The sequence below is a fragment of the Citrus clementina genome, unplaced genomic scaffold (assembly GCF_000493195.1).
Source record: "Citrus clementina cultivar Clemenules unplaced genomic scaffold, Citrus_clementina_v1.0 scaffold_3, whole genome shotgun sequence".
In the NCBI taxonomy this organism is placed as follows: domain Eukaryota; kingdom Viridiplantae; phylum Streptophyta; class Magnoliopsida; order Sapindales; family Rutaceae; genus Citrus; species Citrus x clementina.
In genome coordinates, this window is record NW_006262339.1 from 14,947,387 (window position 1) to 14,970,955 (window position 23,569).

Sequence of the window (23,569 nt, forward strand, 5' to 3'; positions counted from 1 at the left end):
CATTTCTTTGAAGTCTTTATGGATAACTTTTTTTTTTGGGGGATTCATTTGATCCCTATTTGTATCATCTAACACTAATTCTGCAGAGATATATAGAGAAGAATCTGGTCATGAACTGGGAGAAGTACTATTTTACGGTAAAATAAGGTATTGTTTTAAGTCACATCATTTCGAACAAAGGTATTGAGGTTGGCAAAACCTAGGTGGTTCTCATTTCCAATCTTCCTCCACCTAAAATAGTCAAAGAAGTAAGATCTTTCCTTAGGCCTGCTGCTTTTTATAAAGGTTGCATTAAAGATTTTAGCAAGATTTCTAGACTCTTATGCAATTTTCTTGCTAAGGATGTACCCTTGGACTTTGATGATTCATGTCTTGAGGTATTTGAAAAATTAAAGTAGTTGTTGACCTAATCATCCATCATTCAGCCTCTGAACTGGAACTTATCTTTTGAGCTCGTGTGTGATGCATCTGATTATGCAATAAGAGTAGTATTAGGCCAAAAAGTTGATCAAATTGCCTATGTCATTTACTATGCTAGAGTGACATTGAATGATGTACAATTGAATTACACAACTACTAAAAAAGAAATGCTAGCAATAGTGTTTTCATTAGAAAAATTTTGATCTTATCTCTTAGGATGCAAACTAATTGTGTTCATAGATTAGACTTCTCTTAAATAAATTCTTTTAAAGAAAAATGCAAAGGCTAGACTAATTTGACCTTAAGTTCAAAGATAAGAAAGGCACAAAAAATGTGGTGGCAAATCATTTCTCTCACCTCAATTTTGACACAATTACAGAACCATTACCATTAAATGAATCATTTCCAGATGAACAATTAATTAATGAGTGTAGAAGTGCTACCACGATATGCTGATATAATTAATTATCTTGTTAGGAATTTCTCTGGGGATGATCCTTATCTATTCAAGTATTGATAGATGATGTGTCCCAGAGAGCGAATTTCAAAACAACTTCATTCTGCCATGAACAAGCTTGTCGAGGCCATTTTAGTGCCAAAAAAGGCTACTAAAGTTTTACAATGTGGTTTCTATTAGCTAACTTTATTTCGAGATACTTACACATTTTGTTCTCCATGTGATAGGTGGCAGCGTATAGAACTCGAGCATCATGCATATTAGGCCATCAAGAAATTCAAATTTATCATGCAACAAGCTAGTTCAGAAAAAAAGATTACAGCTGGCAGAACTTGAAAAAATTCATAATGATACATATATGAAAATGTCAAGATTTACACTAGGTCAGAAATTGTTTTTATTCTCATTTGCTTCTATTCCCAGGTAAATTATGCTCTCGATTGTCTAGTTCATTTATTGTTCAAACTATTTTTCTGTATAGGGCCAGTAAAATTAAGGATCCAAAGAATATCGTTACTAAATATTAAAGCCATATCTAGAGTACCAACCACATGAAGAAGAAACCGAATAAATTTGGGTGACCCACCAAATCTAGACCACTTTTCCCCTTTTTTTTGGTGACTTAACTCTTCGTCATTTTGTTTTACTATTCCTTTGTTGATTGAAATTATTTGTTTCCTGCTTAAGTGTGTTTGTTTAACAGTTGTATTCTCTATCATCACTTGTACTATACGTCATGAGTGCCTCAATGAGAAAATCCTCTCCAACCACTTTTGGGAACTTCTACGAGTGAAGTATCACTAAGCGGCTACTCTAAATTTGTAAATCACATCCTATTTGGAATCTATGACCACTAACATTAGTATCCCATTTTAAAACTAGAATAACAACTTAGAGAAATAGAAGGTGATATCTACGACATCCATCCAATTAGAACATGAAGTAAATTCAATAAAGGGATAATGGTGAGTTAACATCCCGCTTTTTATATTGTGTGCTTTTTTCTTTTGTTGTTTGCCCACTTGTGTGTCTTATTTTTTCTACATTAGTTCTTTTATTTGGTATATTGTCATTTATTAACTCGATTAAATGGCAGATATGATACTCCATAACTATTACAGTAGATTCTATTAGTTTCCCATAGTGATGATAGAAACGCAATTCTTGCAATGTTTCACAAGCGATTTTTCTCTCCCCCTCAAAATGGACTCCTTAAAATCTACAAAGGTTGGTCCGAACACTTGTGATTGCTCATGAGAAAGAACATCCTTCTTGACATCCTTTGGTTTATTAAAGCCAAAGTATGATTGGCAAAAGAGTTACCTCCCAAATTTGTTGCATATATGCCTGGTTGCAAGAAAAGAAAGTATTCAAGAAAATGAAGAGCTAGACAATTCCAAGTTTCTTGTCTTAAGTGTGCTTGAACAAACTACAACAGACATCCTCGAACAAACGGGAAAGATAAGATTCAATTCACTACGGATGGCTTGAATAGAGAGTCATTGGATGAAATCTTTTTTACTCTTCAAAATGGATACGTATAGTGTGCAATTTTCTAGTTATGGCCATTATTCCAAAAAGAGCATGCACGATATAGTCTCAAAAAATCTAACTATAAACGACCCTATTTGTCAGTTTATAGAAGGCATTCAAACTGTTTCTAGACATAAAACAAAGATGTGAGCTACAATCATAACTACTAGTACATATCATTTTGTTTTACTATTCTTTTATCATTTGTATTACTGCTTTTAATGGTGTGATTTTACTTATTGTTTGTTTTCTTCGCTATTTACTTTTGACTTTTGAGCAATGAACTTCATGCATCATTTGACACACTACCCTATTTATAGCTGTGTATAATTATGTCTATGTCATGACCCAACCCAGATCTCCTAAGATATTGTCCACTTTAGGCCTTAACAAGGCACGATTTTATTTCTAAGGCGCCCATACACTCCAAAATGTTTCTCAACAATTAGGATGTGGATCACCCCTTATAAACCCAACATCTCTTGTGCTTTGTCGATGTGAGATTCATCTAGGGTGTTACATACACCCTCTTAGGGACTCAGTATCCTTGTTGAGATTTGCCTAATCATCGCTCAAGACAACACAAGGAACTACAGGCACCCCAGGAACAAAACCGTGCTAGCCTTATTAAGGCCTAAAGCGGACAATATCTTGCCAAGTCTGGGTTGGGTCTTGACATTATGGTATCAGAGCGGCTCTGCTTGTCCTCTTGAGCGATGGTGGGGTAAACCTCAGCGAGAACGCTAAGTCCCTAAGGGAGGGTGTATGTAACACCCTAGGAAAATCCCACATCAGCAAAGCACAGGAGAGATGCTGAGTTTATAAGGGGTGATCCACACCTTAATTGGCATGATGCGTTTTGGGGTGTATGGGAGCCCCAGGATCAAAACCGTGCGGGCCTTGTTAAGGCCCAAAGCGGACAATATCTTGCTAGGTCTGGGTTGGGTCATGACTAGGGGTGTTTGCGGATCGAATTTTATGGATTGGACATCAATCCATATCCGATCCACGATTTTGCGGATTATAATTTTTCAATCCAATCCAATCTATGGATTGATAAAATTCAATTCAAATCCAATCCATACATCTGCGGATCGGATGCGGATTTGACTCAATCCATATCCAATCCACCATTTTGCGCATTAGTTTTTGAATTAAAAATTTTTAGTTCTCTCCAACTAATGAAATAAAAAAAATCTAATATAAAAATAATATTGCTACCAATTAAATTTAAAATTGAATAAAATTTAAATTAATTAATTGTTTAAATAAAGCTAAAATAATACATTTAAAGTTTCAAAATATAACACATCGAGACTAATTATTCAAATAAAGCTACAATAATATGTTCAAAGTTTCAAAATATAACACACCAAGCTTAATTGTTCAAATAAAGCCACAATTAATTGAAATGGCGAAATTTCGGAAACCAAACACAATATGATCCTTCACCAGGGCTGTTGCGCCTGTCGAAAAGTGGTGATTACGGAGCCGTCGACAATGGGAACCAAGAGAAGTCGTACGGGTGGCTATCTTGAAGGTTGTGATAGTGAAATTGTTCAGCTGGAACCAGTGAATGTGAAGTGGCTCGATGGACTTGGGAAAGAAGATGGCTTGCTCTCGCCGTAATCGCGCGGCCGATGTCCTTCAAATCCGTGTCGAGAGTGTATCCAACCATTATTGAATGTTGCTAGTGTGTGTGACGGCGGGGAAGCTTAGGGTTTTTTGTTTGCAAATTGTTTGTGACTTAGCGTCATGTTACTTTGCTTTTGGGTGACTTTGCAAATTGTTGGTGACTTGGGGTTATGTTACTTTGCTTTTGCTAGTGTGTGTGACTTTTCTTTTATTTTGTTTTACGATTTTTACAAGTTATATTTGTATATTTGATTATTTAATTATTTTTCATTTTATATTATTATTGGGTAATGGCTAAGATATGTTATGGTGCTTATGTAACTATGTAATGTCACATTTATAATTTTTTTAATTAAATTTATAATAATTTTTTAATTATATATATATAATTTTAAAAAAATTATGCGAATTCACGGATTTCTACGGATTTACAGAAGTAAATCCATATCCAATTTATCGACTGCGGATTTTTAAATTTTCAATTCATATCCAATCCACTAATCCGCGGATCGGATTTATACAGATCGGATTGAGCAGATCAGATTGGATTCTGAACACCCCTAGTCATGACATTATAGTATCAGAGCGGCTCCATGTGTCCTCCTGAGTGGTTGGTGGAGCAAACCTCAGTGAGGACGCTGAGTCCCCAAGTGGGGGTGTATGTGACACCCTAGGCGAATCCAACATCGGCAAAGCACGGGAGAGATGCTGGGTTTATAAGGGGTGATCCATACCTTAATTGCCAAAACGCGTTTTGGGGTGTATAGGCGCCCCAGGAACAAAATCGTGCTGGCCTTGTTAAGGCCCAAAGCGAACAATATCTTGCCATGTATGGGTTGGGTCATGACACGATATCATATTGAACAATTGTAGTAAACATTTAGACATATAAACAATGAACAAGATAAAACTTATAGTGAGTTAAGTCACAACGTAATAACAATTTTCAATATATAATCATTTAAAAAATCACTTAACAATGAAACATTTTGTTCGTTCAATTGCTATCAAACAAATCATTTGGACATATAACTATTTGTTCAATAAATCATTTCGTTTAATAATTACTCATGTCACATAGTCTCACTTGTGCTCTCTATGACTAGAGGTGGCAAAATGAATAAACGGATTGTATTCGAATCAAACAATAAATGAATTGGGTCGAAATTCTATTGATTCAGATTTGATTTGTTTATTAAATGAATTGAAATCTCTAGATTCAAATTCGATTGGTTTATTAAATGAATCGAAATCTCTAGATTCAGATTCGATTGGTTTATTAAACGAATCCTCAGTATGATTCACTTAATTCATTTAATAGAATCAATAAAAAGAATCGAATATGGATTCATTTACAATTCGTTTATCCTAGAATGAATTGAAAGTGAATTCATTTACAAAAAATCATAAATTTAACATCCTACAAAATACAAAGTTATTATCATTTATAATTACTATATTAGCCTTCAAACTTTAAAATTTTTCATACATGTTTAAGTATAAATAAGTAATTTAATTAAACAAATTTTAAGCCAATGCATTGTATCCGATTTATTTTTGACTCATTTATTAAATGAGTCCTAAACGAATCAATGTCCTCAAATCTATATTCAATTCGTTTAATTAGCGAATTGAATCAAATTCACCCATTTATTAAAGGAACCATTTTTTTCAAATCGAAACCTAGTTAATTTGCATCGAATTGAATCGCATAAAATGAATCTTGACCTAGATTGCCACCCCTATCGGAGACCCAGTCAGTCAATAGATCACTTGTAATATTTGGTGGCCTACCCATAAATATTTCACCTCTAATCCTATTAACTCGACCAATTATCCAATTAGGGTACTATATCTCACAATAAATGTTAATAGGTGCACACAATACAACTAGCTATTCGGTCATATTGGTAAGGGTAACTATAGACAATGAACCCTTAAATATAGTTTTTAATCTTTCAGTATAAATCTTAAATAATCTATCAATAAAATGCTTTGCTGAGACCTTTAATTGGAAAATCTTTACAAATATTTTTAAGGAAAATAATTTATGGAAAGACAAGTGCTTTTAAGTCATTATGAAAACAAATTTAAGAAAACATTTTAAATAACCTTTTAACCAAAATCGACTTATTATCATGAACTATAATAGTAAAATAACTTCTAAACCATAAAATGTCAATCCATATGAACAAAATTATTCTAAGCAATCAATATTATGAAGGAATTCACTTACCTCGATTCGTACTAAGCAATCAATACCTCAATCATAATATGAGCTCACCCGCACCTTATAATCACCGAAATAACATACCAATATCATTATTAATTCTTAACTTAACAGTGACCTCAATATCTCAAAATTCTTAGATACGAAATTACCAATCCAACTAGATGATTAAAGTTCCAATCACCCTATACATTCTGAAACTAATCCAATGATACGTCACTCCAAGAATTCTAAGACCTTGCAAAGATTCTATTCAAACATGTGGGATTTCATATGAAAATACCTCATAATTGAAAGAGTTATAAATTTATTAAAAATTACTTTATTTCAAGATGAATAAAACTATCTTTTCAGTATTTAATATTGCATGGCAATAATTTGAAATTTCATAACTACATACAACTCTAAAAGTAATGAGATTTCTTTCACAAAAAGAAAGGTATAAAAACAAAATTTCATTTCACAAATCAAAAACCTATCCTGAGGTCACTTGACTAAAATATTCATAAATTTAGTTATGAAAATAAAAAAAAAATAGTGAAACAAGTTTTATATAGCATTAGAGACATATAATAACATCCTGTAAAAATTTCATGACTATTTATAATTTCAAACATAGTAAAGACTAATTCATAATGTGATACTTCAATTCTGGAAAACAATTTTCAAAATTGCATAAAGCCCAAAAATCACAAAATTATATCTACACATACTAGACATATAAAGTAATCTTTCATAAAAATTTCACTTGATTTTTCATACAAAAACCTGCTTAAAACATATCATATTTCAAACCTATCAATTCTAGAAAATGATTTCATAAATTGCAGTAGCCCTACTTATTGAATTTTTTATGATTAATCTACTTCATAATAAATTCTGAAATTAAGCTTATAATAAATATACATGTTTATCAATGCATAATAAAATGTTTCATAAATTTTTAATAACTTTTTGGTAGTAGAAAAATCATCCAAGTAAAAAAGCATAATTTTGAAAGAATGGTGTACCAAATGCGAAAATTCATAATAAATTCAATATTTAGAATGTTAAAACATATGTATAGTTCAATAGAAAGCTTGAATCTCTAATATTTATAAAATATAAAAAAAATTTATCATAAATATTATTAAGGGTGTGCGATTCTCTATCCAAATTAAGTGTATTTCATAAAACTCTTCAATTTACAACTCAATAATCTTTAATCCATTCTTAATCAACAAAAACCTCCATCCATAACATAGAAAATCAATAAGACTTGTAAACATGAGCCATGAGTGTATATATATTTACTAACATTAATCATAAGCACCAAGAGACTCCAAGATGATACTATCATACTCCCCCTCAACCTTTTTTTCCTCTTCCTCTCTCCATCTCTTGTATTCTTTCTCAAACCCTTTTGCTCTTAAACCCAAAAGAACAGTGGATTTGAAACTTGAGAATAGGTATAAAATATTATTGACATATCTTTCCTTTTTATCCCCCTTTTTTTAAAACTTAGATAGATAATCACGACTTGAAAAGATAGACTAAATCAAATTCTAATCCTATTATCTCTCTTCAATGTTTCTTTGAAAGTCAAGGATGCACATATCATATCAAGTCAAATCTATCACTTATCTACTTACTAATTCGATTCATTAATCTCTAATTATAATAAAGAAAATATCTATAAAAGCCCAATTAAATTTGGGGCATTACTTATACGTAAATGTTTTGGCCACTTTTCTGTCCATCCTATTGTCTTAAAAACAATTTTTGGTTCAAATGGATACTTGATATGTGTGAAAACATTGAAAAAGTGACTTTATGAGTGAACACAGTCAAATTCCCTTCCTGAACATCAATGAAAGCTCTTCTTGTAGCTAGAGAATGGTCAGCCTAGAATGATAGATTACTTGATATCGTCTATCGTATCTAAGTTAAAATTGTCAAAGTTTACTAGTACATTCTCAACTATGCCCCTTGGATATTTCATAGATCTCTGACAATTAAAAGGTAACTATTGTTGCCTTGGGTTCTCCCAAACCTAATTTCTTGAAAACAAAAAAAGGCATCAAATCAGTGCATACATCTAAATCTGATGAGATTAAGGACAAAACTGAAGCACGAGGGATGAGGTATATTCAGATTCTATTCCAGTTCTCGTTGGACCGGTCACAAGAGCTTGAGCAAAGAAATTCAAAGAACCGCTTAATGGGTTGATCCTTAGGCTTAATCAAATTCATGGAGACCCGTTGAAGGAATCACACATGATAAATGCATGATTCAGGCTCTTGAAGTTTGGAAATAATCACTTTCATGAAATAGGAAGTTGACTCACACATTATGGCGAGAAAATATATCATTTTCCTTTTTTGGACACTTTCCTATTTCTTGAGGAGGCCAGTGGAGAAATAAATCAGTTATTTCTCTTTTAATTTATGAGTTTCCATTTTAATTGAAGTAAGGCATTTAAGTCGATTAGGATTTTGATTTTTATTCGCTTAGATTAGGATTCTGATTAGATTTAGATTCTTTCCTTATTTGCTTTAGATTAGGATTCCGATTTCATATTAGGATTTATTTCCAAAAATTCTTGTAACCAACCCTATATAATGTACTTGCAATTGGTGAGAGAGTTAATTCTCTTTGGTTCTTAAACAAACTCTTTGAAATTATCGAATTTCTGTGGTGTTCAAACTCTCAACTTATCAATAAGATCATGCATAACTAATTGCGGTGTTCTCACATACCAAGGTTTGTGCTTTCATTGAGCATCGGGTCATGGTTCCATTCAATTCTAGGGTTGGGTCAATTTTTGTCGGCGTTTGTATCATTTTGGTGTCAGAGCTTAGGTTCCAAGGTCAGATTCATCTATCTTTATTGTTTTTCATTCTTGTTTGAGATTTTTATTCTTGTTCTGGTATTCAATTAAAAAAACAACAAAAAAATCATGAACAGTGCCGCGTGATTAGTATCACATGAACAGTGCTGCGTGAATAGTATTGCATGAATAGTGCCACATTAACAGTATTTTTAGGGATTCTTTTTATTAATGCTAGTCATTTACAAACTTAATGCTAGCCCACTATCATTTATGGTAGACTTACCTAACACATTGACAAACTTGAAACAAAACAAATAAATGAAGTTGAATAAACAAAAGACTGGTTGAAATTCCCAAGCCTAAACAAGCTGTAATAAATTGGTCAGAACACCTTCTAGAGAACTCCAAATCCAGCTTTGTAAATTGCATTGGAAAGTTAACTTAATTATCTTTCCAATGGTATATAGTTTGCGCATTAGTTCCAGCTCAATCACCTTCTAGAGAACTCCAAATCCAGCTTTGTAAATTACATTGGAAAGTTAACTTAATTATCTTTCCAATGGTATATAGTTTGCGCATTAGTTCTAGTTCAATCAATATCAATTTTATTCTAAATTTGCCCTTTTTGCATTTGATCCAAATTGTGTATTTGGCTGCCCAACAACTTGAATAATGCCCACAATGCTTTGTCTTCTCTCGAAGCCCAATTCATCATGTCTTGCATCTTGAATTGCATTTTCAGTCCATATTTTCTCAATTAATCCATTGGAGTGAATGGTAAGCTCTTATCCCACATCACTGCAAGCCAAAGCTCCTAGTCTCTTATAAAAGCAAAATTATTAAAGCACACCACACCAAACTTAAAAAGGAAAAAGCAGAAAACACACTTTAGACAAGACAGGACCCTTGTCTAATTATTAAAGCAAACTTTAAAAAAATAAAAGCTAAAGATTCCCATGTTTGTCTGCAATCATGGAGTGGATGGGTAGTGTGATGGAGACACATCGCCAGTTTCTTTCTCATATTGGCGTTTGGCACGACGGATCTATTTGAGATCAAGATAAACTTCAGCTTGCAGATATGCTTCTTCATCAGCATTAGTCATCTCTTTTGGGGTTGATGTAGCACGAGGGTCTGGGTCTGTGACAGTGTAATGGGGATTTTCAGTATGGAGAAGAGATTGAAAATCTTCCCATGGATCCTGAGCGTCTTGGAATAAGACGTTAGTGTAGTCAGGACGTTGTTCCATGACAAGGATTCCTTGAGGACTTAAACTGGAACCTGGAGTACAAGTCTATTTCGCTCTCTAGAACTTCAGGCGCAGCGAGAACTTCTCATTCATGGCTTCCACTTCATCTTCCCCTCCTGTTACTCTTTTTTCTACTCTTTCTTTGCCCCGATCTTGCACTTCTCATACCACCAATAAGATTGAAAACCTTGTCGAATATTCCTATATCCCTGAATCAGCCCAAATCAGTGAGTCCTCCTACCCTCTTATTAGCCCTTATCAGTTGTACAAACGACCTAGCTCTTTTACCCGCAGTATCTGTACCCTCATCTCTACCAGACGCCCTCACCCTAAAGAATATATCCAGTCCCGGATCAGTGTGCTCTTCAGGCCACCTCTGCTGAGCAATATGTCACTCTAGAGATTCCCTCCGAGTTGCTCTCCAACTGGAAACGAGACGGTTATACTCATCTTCATCTTAGAGGCATCAGATTAATCCTTACTCTTCATGGAAGAAAAGGATTACCGGTTACAGCTCGCCTTGCCATGTTTGATACCCGGTTTAAACAGTACCAAGATGCTGTTATTAGCACTGTCCTCACAACTCTTCATGCCGGTAGTGTTTTACTCACCTCTTATCCAAACTTTAGCCTTTCTCTCCAAGACCCCAATTTGCCCACAACCTTGAAAGTCCAAGTACAAATCCAAGGTGTTGAACAAATTTCTTCTACCAAAAGTGCCACCTTACACCACCAATTGGTCTATAGGCTTCAAAATCATGCCTTAGATCTGCCCATTCCAGAACACCATTCTGATACCCTCATGGTACTAGCCGAATCTGACCAGATCCCAACCATAATCCAAATCCCAAGACAAATTCCCCGTCATGAGCTCATCAAGCTTATGCCTCTTGAATGGATCTCCAACTATGAACAGTTCCATAACAATACAGCTACAATTCAGACATCTGAAAGTATGTTTGAAAGACGCCATGATGGAACAGTCCGAATGACCTTTAAACCACCTCCCAATGCTCCACAAGAGCCTCCTCGGCTCTCCTTTACCTATTCTTCAATGATCACGGCTGTTCAGACAGCCCAGGAAGATCTGCCTATTACAGGGTTCCTTTACCTATTCTTCAATGATCACGGCTGTTCAGACAGCCCAGGAAGATCTGCCTATTACAGGGTTCAATTCTGCAGGTTACCCAGTTTATCCAGCCAAGCAAAATGGCCATTTCCTATGGGATGCCCCTGGCTTCGGCATGTGTGACCCAAATTGTCCCTGCTGGGATGATTGGGAAGAGGATAATGATTATGCCACCACAAGGAAAAAGAAACCCAAAAGGAAAAAATCTCCAGTCTCATGCCACCACTATGACCCCAAACCACCACAAGATCCTCCACCTCCACCATCTCCATTACCCATTTACAAAAAGGAACTCAAATGGATTGCAAAGCATTGCAAATCTGAGACTCGATCACCAATCCCACTTCCAACACCACCATTGACTTGTATAATGTTTTCGTCCACTTCTTCAGACTATTCTTCCTCTTTTCCTCCTTTAGAAACCCATACCGACTCCCAACAAAATGTTGTGTCCAAACCCTTTGTCCCTTCACCAATTACCTCATCCGGCCACCTAGAACCTCCCAAATCTTTTGAATCAGTTCTCAACTGGCAAACTCAAAATGCTAGAGCTCAGAATGATACTTTATTGAATATCAATTCCAAAGTTGAAAAAATCAGTTTACGAACTGAACAGATTGAGACAAAAGTTAACTCCATCGCTGCACAGATGCAGCAGATCCACCACAATCTCCAGTCTAGAATTGCTCAACTCGATTCTGAGTTACGAACTATGCTTGCCCAGCACTACTATGGCCCAGAATTTGTCCAAAAAGAAAGGGAGATCAGACGCTTACAAGCTGAGCTTGCTCAGATTGAATCTGAAAAACAAAGACCTACCCTTTTTACCACATCCCCTCATATCCCTTCCATAGGTCCAACTTATCATCCTTTTGCCTCTATGCTTTCCCCCATCAGACAATATGATCCTTCCAAGTCATTTGGTATGACTCATACTCTTTTTCGGGATAATCCATTGCCACCACCACCGAAACCTAAATCAAAGCCTAAACCCCAACCACGACCCGTCATATTACATTCGTCCTCCATTTCGATCCCTGGCCAACAATCCCCTGGTTATACACCGACGCCAGCACCCCCACCAGTACCTCCATCACCTTTTTTATCCCAACCTCCTCCTCAATCCAAGGATAAAGAACCAATGCACCAGTTTAGTGCCCATACAGTTGACCACTCCTCTACTACAGATGACCAAACTTTTGATTCAAATCTAGCTGTTTCTGATAGCCATACTGAGACTGACACAGAATCTTCAGTATCCACTAGTGATTCTGAAAAGTCCTATGCTGATATCACCAGAATCTTGATGGCCCAACCTGATCAACCTCCTCAAGGCCAAACTTCTCATACCGAACCATATGTTGATATTCCCTCAGACATTGACCAAGAGATGCCTGAATTTTCTGTCACAAACCAACCTCCTCCAGCTCAAGCCCAAACCAGTCCACCCAGTCAAAAATCTTCCAATGGCTTATGGTTCACATTTGATGATCTTCCATCTCATAAATGGCGTGATCGCCTTAATGAAATGTCTACCTGGATTGACCTTCAGATGCTACGTCCAGGAGCCACAACTCAATAAGTCCTTAGAGAGTTTGCTACTCGTTTTACGGGTGCTCTAAGAGATTAGTTTGATTCCTTAGGTCGCTACCGCCAATTACAGTTTGTTGATCTACCAGAAGTCTCAAGTGCTCTTGTGTTCTCCATGATCAATTCCTTGGAGACCCCTTTGCAGTCTTTGAAGCTGCACGCCGAGACTATCTCAACATGAAATGATGTTCCCTCAATGCTAAGGATCTTGATTTCCATTACAAGCGAATGTCCCTGCTATTCTATAAGCTTAATGGATTCAATGAGCCAACATTAAAGCATGTCTTTTTGGCCTCCCTACCAGACGAACTCCAACCAGACATACAAAGACAACTCACCGCATCCAATCTTGTTCTTGACAACATCTCTCTCGGCAAAATCTTTGAGCTTGCCAAAACCTGTCTTGACAAACTTTGCGAGCAGAAGCAGTTTTTCAAAGAACTGTTGAAAGATAAAGAACCATTCCGGAGTGCTTGCAAAAAGCCTTATTTGCAGATCAAATGTCAGAAGAAAAAAGATTGTGATTGCAGTTCTAAGAAGAAAAGGCATTTTAGGAAATTCAAAAATCCATATCATTCATCCAAACCTCGCAGATCCAGAAAGCCTTACAGATTCTTCCGAAAGAAGTCATCTTCTTCCAGAGATTTTAAATGGAGAAAATCAAGCAGATGCTTCATCTGCAAGAAGAAAGGCCATTATGCCAAAGATTGTCCCAACAAACGGGAAAAATCTATTCGGTTAGTTGAGCATCTCCAAGCCACTACAGATTATTCTCCAGACAAGGATGAACTGGAATTCTACTTCTCTGAACAAGATGAGCCCAATGATGAAACAATGTTCGCACAACAGAATTCTTCAGATGACTCCGACAGTGATCAGTCCCAAGTCATTTTCCACCAACAGTTACTGTCTCTTGACACTACTGTTCCTATACCATCCATCAAACTCCAGATCTTGCCCTCAAAATTCCAAAGGCCTGTTCCAGCAATTGGTCTCATAGACACCGGTGCCCAACGAAATATGTTAAACCCACATATTGTTCCACCAGAATACTGGACAGAATATGAAGAACATTTCAAAGCTGTCAATGGCAAATTATTCACCACTTCTCTGATTACCAAAAAACCCATTGGTATTCAAATCTTCCCCAACTGTGTCATTTGGACCAAGGTTATTGGTTCAAACCTTCCTAATAAGGATATCTTATTAGGCTTTGACATCCGTCACCAGATCAAACACCTCCAAATCCTTCCCACTAGAATTCGAGTCAAGTCCATGTTCAAACCTTTCACAGACATTCTGAAACTCTACAATCTGTTTGAAACCCCCCAGTCCTACCAGAATATTTCAAACAAGCTTTTGAGTTTCTGTCCAGAGTCCCATTCTGAGTTCACCCATCATAACCCTTAGTGGAAAAATAAGTCTTTCTTCATTAAGTTACCTTTCAAACTCAATGAAGACATTAACCCAACCAAAGCTACTCACCCAGGAATGAGTCCTTCTGAATTACTCCTAGCCCAACAGGAATGTTCCCAATTGTTAGCCCAAGGTTTAATCGAGCCCACACATTCTCAATGGGCTTGCCAAGCCTTTTATGTTGAAAAGCATTCTGAAATTGTCAGAGGCAAGAAACGCCTAATTATTGACTACCAGCCATTAAACATGTTTTTACAAGATGACAAGTTTCCCTTGCCCCGTCGACAAAGCATGTTTACTTTTCTCAAAAATGCCCAGATCTTTTCAAAATTTGATTTAAAATCAGGTTTCTGGCAATTAGGCATTGAACCCTCTGAGCGTTGCAAAACTGCTTTTTGTATCCCAAATGCCTATTTCCAATGGACCGTCCTACCCTTTGGCCTCAAAACTGCCCCATCCATTTTCCAAAAATCCATGGTCAACATCTTTCAGCCTATTCTGCATCATGCATTAATTTACATTGATGATATTTTGCTTTTTTCAAGATCCCATGATGAACATCGTCAGCTGTTAACTCAATTCTATTATATTGTCCAAAGTCATGGAATTATGTTATTGGCCAAGAAAAGCACCATTGCTACCGACAATATTGAATTCCTTGGTATGATCATAAAATATGGCCATTATCAGCCAGGAAAACACATTGCCCAAGAGTTGCTTCACTTTCCAGATCAGCAACTTTCCAAAAAGCAAGTTCAACAGTTTCTTGGCATCATCAATTATATCAGAGACTTCATCCCACATGTGGACCACTACACTTGCCACCTCTCAGCTTTATTAAAAAAGAAGCCCCCATAATGGAATGCTGACCACACAAATGCTGTCACTACTCTTAAGCAAATTGTGCAAAATCTGCCTCCTTTAAAGTTGATTACTGATGGAAAGCGCATATTACAGACAGACACAAGTGATGAATCATGGGGTGCCATCCTCCTTGAAGAAATCAATGGAAAAGAATACTTTATCGCCTACGCTAGTGGACAATTTTCTGACACACAGAAGCATTACCATAGCGTGTTCAAAGAAATCTTAGCGGTAAAGAATGGCATCAAAAAGTTTGAGTATCATTTGATTGGACACCATTTTCTCATCCGAATGGACAGTTCAGCCTTCCCCAATATTCTCCATTTCAAAGGTAAAATTGTTCCCGAAAAGATGTTACTCCGATTAAAAGATTGGTTTTCCAAATATGACTTTTCGGTCAACCATATAAAGGGATCCCAGAACCTCATCCCTGATATGCTATCCAGACTCTCAAAACCAGAAAAACCTCTCACTCTGTTTTCCACTACATACCACTTTCCAATCATCTTCATGGCTACATCACTACCCCCAGAAGCTCTCACCAAGAAAACTTTTCCCTTTAACAAAAACTTCTCTTCTGTCTTTGCCATCTAAGAATTTGCAAAGAAAGCTCTCTTTCGCTTCTTCATGAAAGCCTACCTTGTCACAGAACCCTTTCCTTTTTCCTCCTTCCACCTAGAAAATCTGTTTCTTACAAGTTTAACCCTTAATCCATCTAGAGAAACCACTGAAGATGTGTTATGGTACATATGGTGCCTAACAGTCCTTTATGCCACCAAGTTAGTCCTACCAATCACTCCCACTTTGGAACATCTTCTTAATCCGGACAAAGCCACCTCTCTTACCTAGACACTACTTGAATGGTTTTCCCCCATCCCATGGTGGAGAAAAAAGCTACAACACCTGTCAGAGATTTACAATCTTGAATGTATGCCTGCCTCTGAAGCACAACTGTTTACCTCAGTTTTTATCATCCACAGGCCATACTTCCAACATCCGGATACAAATCTCTTTTGGACTCAAGACCAGGTATATGAATGGTTTACTGCTTCTCACCCAGTTGTCATTGACAATGAAATCCAATCCAACCTACACAATTATCTTTGTCAATTAAACCACCAAACTCCGCCCCACAAAGATATCTTCCACACCTCCTTAGGTCCACAACATGACCTCATCATGATCCCTACTCCATCTGCCATATCCAAACCAAAGTCCACAGGAATCGTCATCAAAGAAGAAAAACCAGACTACACCGACTTCTTTACCAAGACTCACAAGACCCCTGGGAAGAATTTCTTCCTTTAAGTCAACATCTTCAATAGTTTCCCCAGCCATCCATGCATGAACCCGGATCATCATCTCAACCATCTCAACCCTCCAAAGTTGACAAGGCCACTCAAATGCCTAGTCCTAAGTCCCAGTCATCACCCTCCAAACCAGGATGCCGAAAACATTCTTCTTATCCACCAGGCTATGGTCTCCACTATAAGCATCCAAAGCTCTCCAAAACCTTTTTCCCACCAACCCCTTATGATAATCCCTATGAAACAGAAAGCTCATCAGAAGACGACTACATGAATCTCCGTTCTCCATAAAGTAGTTTGTCTTGTTGTAATCATTATGTCTTACTTTATGCTTTTGTCTTGTATAATTATTAAAATTTGCTTTTACTTTAAGCTTTTGCTTTTGTCAAAGTCATGCTTTAATTATTAAAGCACACTTTGTCACTTTGTAATAATTAAAGTTGTGTCATGATGTATCTTTTACTTTTGCTTTTGAAAAAAGATAGGGGTCCTGTCCTATCTTCTCTGAGAATTCTCTTATATAAAGGATTCTCCCCTTGCTTGTAAGGTATAGAAGTTGGAAGAAATAAACTCTCGTGTGTTTTTATCACTATGAATCTCTAAACCTCTCTCCTCTCTCTGTAAATGAAGCTCTCTAGAGAAAGAAAAAGAATAAAGAATTAAATTTGTTCATTTTGAAACTTAAGGAAGTATGCTCTGCACTTGCCTCTAGCAAGGATCCTGTGCATCAGAAAACTTATGATGATTTCTTATCTGGTTTGGTACCCTGTTTTAGACTAAAAGAAAGTCTGTTTTGGGTTATATAACCCGAGATAAAAAAATTATTTAAAAGTTTTTCTGATTCCCCATTTGAGTATATCGACGGGAAACCGACGACGTAAATTCCAGAGGTGATCCTGAATAGGCACTAGTCTGGTCTGCACTGTCGGATAACAAGTCACGTACTTTCAATGGTATCTCCAAGGTGTGTGTGATTGTCCAACAGAGGTGTGGTGGATGTTTGTGGTAGGTGGCTGAACATCCATGAGGTATGATTTGAGAACAGTGGTAACAGATGTATCATGGATGGGAGTATAAAGATGGGGATAAGTTTTCCATTCATAAGCCATATCTTGTGTCTAGAAGTCTCTTGTTTTTCGGTGCTGGAAGTAAGGTCTATGAATGATGAAGACTGTAGTGAACAGGTTAGCTTCTTGTTCTAGCATTCTGTCTAATCCGTGAAAAGTACACAGATTTTTTAGTTGTTTTTGCCACCACGTGAGTGGGGAATACCATTCAAGGAGAGTCCAGAGAAGATCTGGTGAGAACTTAGGAGTGGTGATGTGTGTGAGGACTAGTTTAAAAGGAATGTTCATGGGAAAGGTTCTTTGGTTGAGAGCTTTGAAAGGAAGTTGACGATTCATGGCTATAATTGGGATGGTGTGGATGGAGGAAATAAGTGAGGGTTTATTTATAGTCGGACGTGTAAGGAAGTCTGGGATGAGGTTCTGTTTGCCTTTTATATGTTGGACAGTAAAATCATATCTAGCAAACTAGTTTTTTAGGCTGAGCAACTGTTTGTCAGGGAGCAACTTATTTTTGAAGTCAAAGATTTGAGGAAAAGAATAGTTGTCCATGTTGATAAGGAATTTATGGCTGATTAGATGAAATTTAAATTTTTTGATTCCATACTTGGCCGCCAAAATCTCTTTGTAGATCACATGGTAATTCTTTTCAGAGTCTTTGAATTGTCCGCTTGCATGAGCACAGAAGTGACGTACACCATTTATCTCTTCAAGAAGGATGGCACTCCAGTAATCATCACTGGCATCGGTCTATAGAATGCGTTGTCCAGTTGTGGGAATTCGGAGAGGAGGAGGTGACCTTTAGTTGTGGGACAGCTTCTGTTTGTGCTGGTTGTTAGTAATATGCCCTAAAGGGCAATCGAATGGTGTTTGTTTGTTTAGAGAATTATTGTATTTGAATAGCATTTTGATATTTATAAAATGGCAAAGTTATCAACATTCATAAATTTAATTTAATGAATATAGTCCAAGAAGTAAAATAGTTAAGGAACACATTCCCAAGTTTGTCGAGAATATGAAACGTGCATCCTTTGTACTATACTTCTAAAATAGTTCCTAGTGGTGGATTTATGATTGGACATTATAAATTCCTATAAACACTAGTATGTGTTATGACTCCTTATGGTATGTGATACTAAAATGGATGGTGAGTTTCATATCATTGACGTGAGATGTCAAGTCAAACACATAGGTACTTGTTGAGAGAACGAGTTTACTGAACTTGACCAAATATAGTAAGCCATATGGTTTTGAGTGTTAATGGCTTATTATACATTGTAATAGACACTATGTTTAGTAATGGTCTTTAGACCTGAGGCATAACAGATGTCTTATACATAGACATCTCTGATATGTGAAAGCATAATGATTGATTCCTAATCAAGGAAGAGATCTAGCAATAGCTGTCATGGTTGGCTATGTATGAAGACAAGTGTATGGCCAATATGGAATTCATCACTTTGTAATATACAAAAAGGATGTCCCTATGAGATAATATGAATTGGCATGAGAAATCCTTGGCCAAGGTGAAATATATTTGGAGTTCAAATTATATTTTCATGCCAAGTTCATTTAGATTTATTTTGAGATAAAGCATAACTACTTAACATAATAAACCATAAGCCGTGCTTTTCTCTGGACATGGATGATGAAGAGACCAAGACATAGAGATACAATGGAATAGGTTCTATAGATCCAACAATTCTTGTTATTTGGATAGTTGTGATATACTGCTAGGTGTCACTCATGACTTGTAGAAACCTTAAGATTAATATTGGTAAAGCGTATTAGCAATGCATCTTAAGGTCATTAGAAAAGTTCTAATTGATGACTAAAGAGTTTAGCATCATTTAATGAATAAAGAGTTATCATTAAAATAGTTCTACTACCTTATAACTAAGAACCTAAAAGGTCACACAACAAATAGAAATGAAAAAGGAGTTACTAGAAAATGAGAAGTTAAATTTCCTAATTTTAGGAAAATCAATATTTATATTATAATTCATTGAGAATGAATATATATATATAAATATATCTTAAATATGATTTAAGATAGAAATTTAGATGTTCCATAAATAGTTTAAGGAACAAAATAAATTTCATAAATCCTCAATTAAACATTATGTAATATCGAGCACGTAAAATGACCATTTTGGACATGTTCCGGTTCATATATGATTATGGACTTCTAGACCAATTTTGGGTTTAGCATTTTGGGCTTTTATTGGATCTAATATGGATTAAGAGAAAGCATTAGAACATGTCACAAAAGAAGCCCACATTTAACCATTTGATTTGATCAAAATGGGATTAATTAATTAATTATGAAATTAATTAATTTAGCTATTTATTTATTTGATTAAATAATTTATTGAAGTGATAAGATCACTTTCAATAAATAATGGCTAAGTGGGTGGGTCTAGCACATGATAATGTTTGGTGCCATTATTGGAGATAATGGTGGCTTTATTTGGTGGAATGAATCATCATGAACTAACATTCATGTTTCATCATTATCTCTCTCATTTCTAAACAAAATTTCGAGATTCCAAATCCTATGAACTCCTAGAACATTTCTAAGTGTGGACTAACTAGAGGCATCACAATTGGGGTGCTTTAAGGATCTCAGATCGTGGCAAAACAGAAGCTGTTTGTGCAGAGCTCTATTTTCTAGACAGTGTTCGTAGCTTGCTGTTTTCAGTCATTTTCTCCTACTTCACGAAGTCTTTTTTGAAACTACAAGTGAGGTAATTAAACTTCAATCTTTCCTCTTGATTCTCGTTTTTGAATGAAGCCTATCCGAGGTTTCTAGAGCTTCCGCCATCCGTTTTAATTTTACTGCACAAAAGTTGCGTTTTTAGAAACCTCATGGACAAATGTTGTCCTTCACTGGTCCCCATGGAGGGCATTGTTTTCTGAGCATGCGGGACAGCTGGCTTGTGTGGATTGCAACCTTAGGGATAAAATCACAGACATAATTAACAATCCTGAGGAATTGTTGTATTTGCTTTTTGTTGAGATGTGTGTTTGGGAACTTTAATAATTCAGTTGCAATGTGTGGACCAGGTTGATTATGGCCATCTTTAATCACCATGCCAAGAAAGTCAATTGATTCTTTTGCTATGCTGCTTTTCTTTTCAGAAAGCATGATTCCGTGTTCCTGCACAATATGAAAGAAATCCAAAAGGAGCTTCTGGTGGCTCTCATGATTAGAGGAAAATAATAAGATATCATCAATGTAGACCAGAGCATGATGAAGGATAGGACTGAAGATTTTCGTCATGGCTTTTTGAAATAATGAAGGAGCAACCTTAAGACCAAAAGGCATAACAGTCCACTGATAATGGGCATCAGGGATGTAGAAGGCAGTTTTTGTGATGGTCAACTGGTGAAATACCAAGTTACCAAAAACCAGCTTTTAGATCAAACTTAGAGAAGATACGAGCCCCTTAAAGATGGACAAACAGGGTTTGAATTTTTGGAAGGGGGAACTTATCATCCTTAAGGAAAGAATTAAGTGACTGATAATTAATAACTAACCTCTTTTTACCACGAACTAATTCAAATCGTTTTTCAACATAGAAGGCTTGACAAGCCCAATCTGAGTCAGTAGGCTCTATGAGACCTTGCTGAAGCAATTGAGAACATTCTTGCTTAGCAAGTAAGAGGTTTGAAGGAGACATACCCAGGTGTGATGCTTTTGTGTGGTTTATGTCTTCGTTGAGTTTGAAAGGAAGGTGAATGAAGAATTTGCCATTTTCCAAAGAGGTGAAGGATGGTGGAACTGTGAATGGTTTTCTAGACAAAACTTTAGGAACTTCTGTGAAATATGACTGTATGGAGATGGTGTTTCGGAAAGTGCATACAGACGTAATGTATCTGTATAAGGCAAGAACATTTGCTTGTAGCGAACTCCAGATATGGTGAGGAATAGGTTTTTAACCAAATAAAGAATGCCAAAACCTATAAGTAAATCTTTATCTGTAAGTTTGGATGCTACAATCTTTTTCCAAATTATGCAATTCAGAAAGAATTGAATACCAATGGGTTTTTTTGGTTAATCAAAGTGGTTTCAAAAGTTTCTCCATTAACTGCTCGGAAAAGTTTCGAGTGTTTCTCCCAACAATCAGAGGGAAGGACAGAAGGATCAATCATACTGGTATCTGCACCAGTGTCAATAAACCCGACGACAGGAACAGGTTTATGAAACTTTGAAGAAATGATTGACATTTTTAGAGAAGGTCTAGGAATGGTTGAAACCACAGGTTGAACTGTAGAAATGACTGAAATATCATCAGAATCAGAAGATTTTGCGATAATGAAAGCAGTCTGATCATCTTGTTCTGACTGTTCTGAAAAATTTGATTCAACATCTTCATTTTCAGATAACAGTGAAGAATGTTGAAGATGTTGTGAGACGAACAGCTTTGGCAAACTTGTGAGGACAGTTTCAAGCAAAGTGACCGCGTTTCTTGTAGATGAAACAACGGTTATGTTTTTTCTCTCTATACTGGGAAGCATCTTTTTTCTTGAAATATCGGAGAGGTTTCTTGGAGGATGATTTTCTATGGAAGTGTTTCTGGAAATGTTTCTTCTTTCTGGTTGGATAGATACACTTCTTTTCATCTTTGCACTCTATCCTGAGATAGGGTTTTTTACAGGCTTCAGAAAATGATTTTTTGTCTTCCATGAGATCTTTGAAAAATTCTTTTTGCTCACAGATCTTGTCGAGACATAGCATTGCCATTTGGAAAATCTTTCCCAGAGAGATATCAGCGATGCTAAGATTAGTGACTGTGAGTTTCCTTTAAAGATCAGGTTGTAACTCAGAAGGAAGTGAGGCTATGAAGACATGTTTGAGAGATGGCTCATTGAACCCATTCAGCTTATGAAATAGAATACTCATCCTTTTGTAATGAGATTCCAAAAGATGTCTTTTGAGAGAACAGCATTTCATCTGATGACACTCTTTTCTGTCTGCATCAGTGGAAGCAGTTTTTTCACCGATGAATTGTTTATGAATGATATTGAGTGCTATGCTAATTGGAGATTGCATGAATTGGAGCTGACAATATTCTCCCAAGCTTTCTAACCAATCACGTAAAGAACTCGTTGATCGGGCCATGAATTCATAAAGAACAGCTTGAGGTTGAGCATTTGCTTTATTCCTTGGAGATCAATCCATGTAGCAAATTCTTGAAGTCTGGCAGACCATTTGTGACAGGGAATGTCATCAAAGGTGAACCAAGATGCTGAAGATGGTTTTGTTGAGTGATCAGGAACTAGTGGAGGCATTGATGGCTCTGGTTCTGTTGGAGATGCTTTATTTTCAGCATCAGAAGAGCTGTCTTCCACAATAGGTGTGGCAGTTGAAGTGCTTGGATCTTCAGTTTTGGTGGCCATTAATATGCTTGTAATGTCAGCATATTCGGATTCAGAGTCAGTTGAGGTACCGTCTGAGTTTGTGGATGAGGAAGAGGAAGACGGGTTGGACTCTGATGGGTTTGACTCATAGACTGTTTCTGGCTCAGACGAGTCAGAAGATGTGTTTTGGACAGTATGATGGTGATACTGATCCATTGGGCCTTTGTCTTTTTTGGGAGGTTCAGGAGTGGCTTTTGGTGAATCTTCTGGTGGTACCGGAGGAACAGATGAAGATGAAGTGGCCTTTGACTTTGGTTATGAGATCTTGACTTTGGATTTTGATTTTTTAGGTGAAGATGGCTTTGGTTGAGGAGTTGGTTGAAGGTGTGAGAATCCAAAGAACTGATTGTAAACAGGTTGTTGAGGTCTGGATGGTGTGTAGAAAGGTGCATAAGTTTCAAAGATCGGATGAGGTACTAGTGGTGTTTATGTTTGAGTAA

The 23,569-nt window shown here is 36.5% G+C and overlaps 1 protein-coding gene across 1 annotated transcript; it reads left to right on the plus strand.

Annotated features, from left to right (window-relative positions):
* The first annotated feature begins 11,456 nt into the window (after nucleotides 1–11,456).
* Nucleotides 11,457–13,046, plus strand: LOC112099601 (putative uncharacterized protein DDB_G0290521). The gene has a single exon (XM_024187014.1). It carries the CDS (start codon nucleotides 11,457–11,459, stop codon nucleotides 13,044–13,046), a length of 1,590 nt encoding a protein of 529 aa, XP_024042782.1.
* The last annotated feature ends 10,523 nt before the right edge of the window (nucleotides 13,047–23,569 follow it).

What these genes read in the sequence shown, in the direction of transcription:
- LOC112099601 (XM_024187014.1), top strand. Translation starts at nt 11,457, where the DNA reads ATGATCACGGCTGTTCAGACAGCCCAGGAAGATCTGCCTATTACAGGG.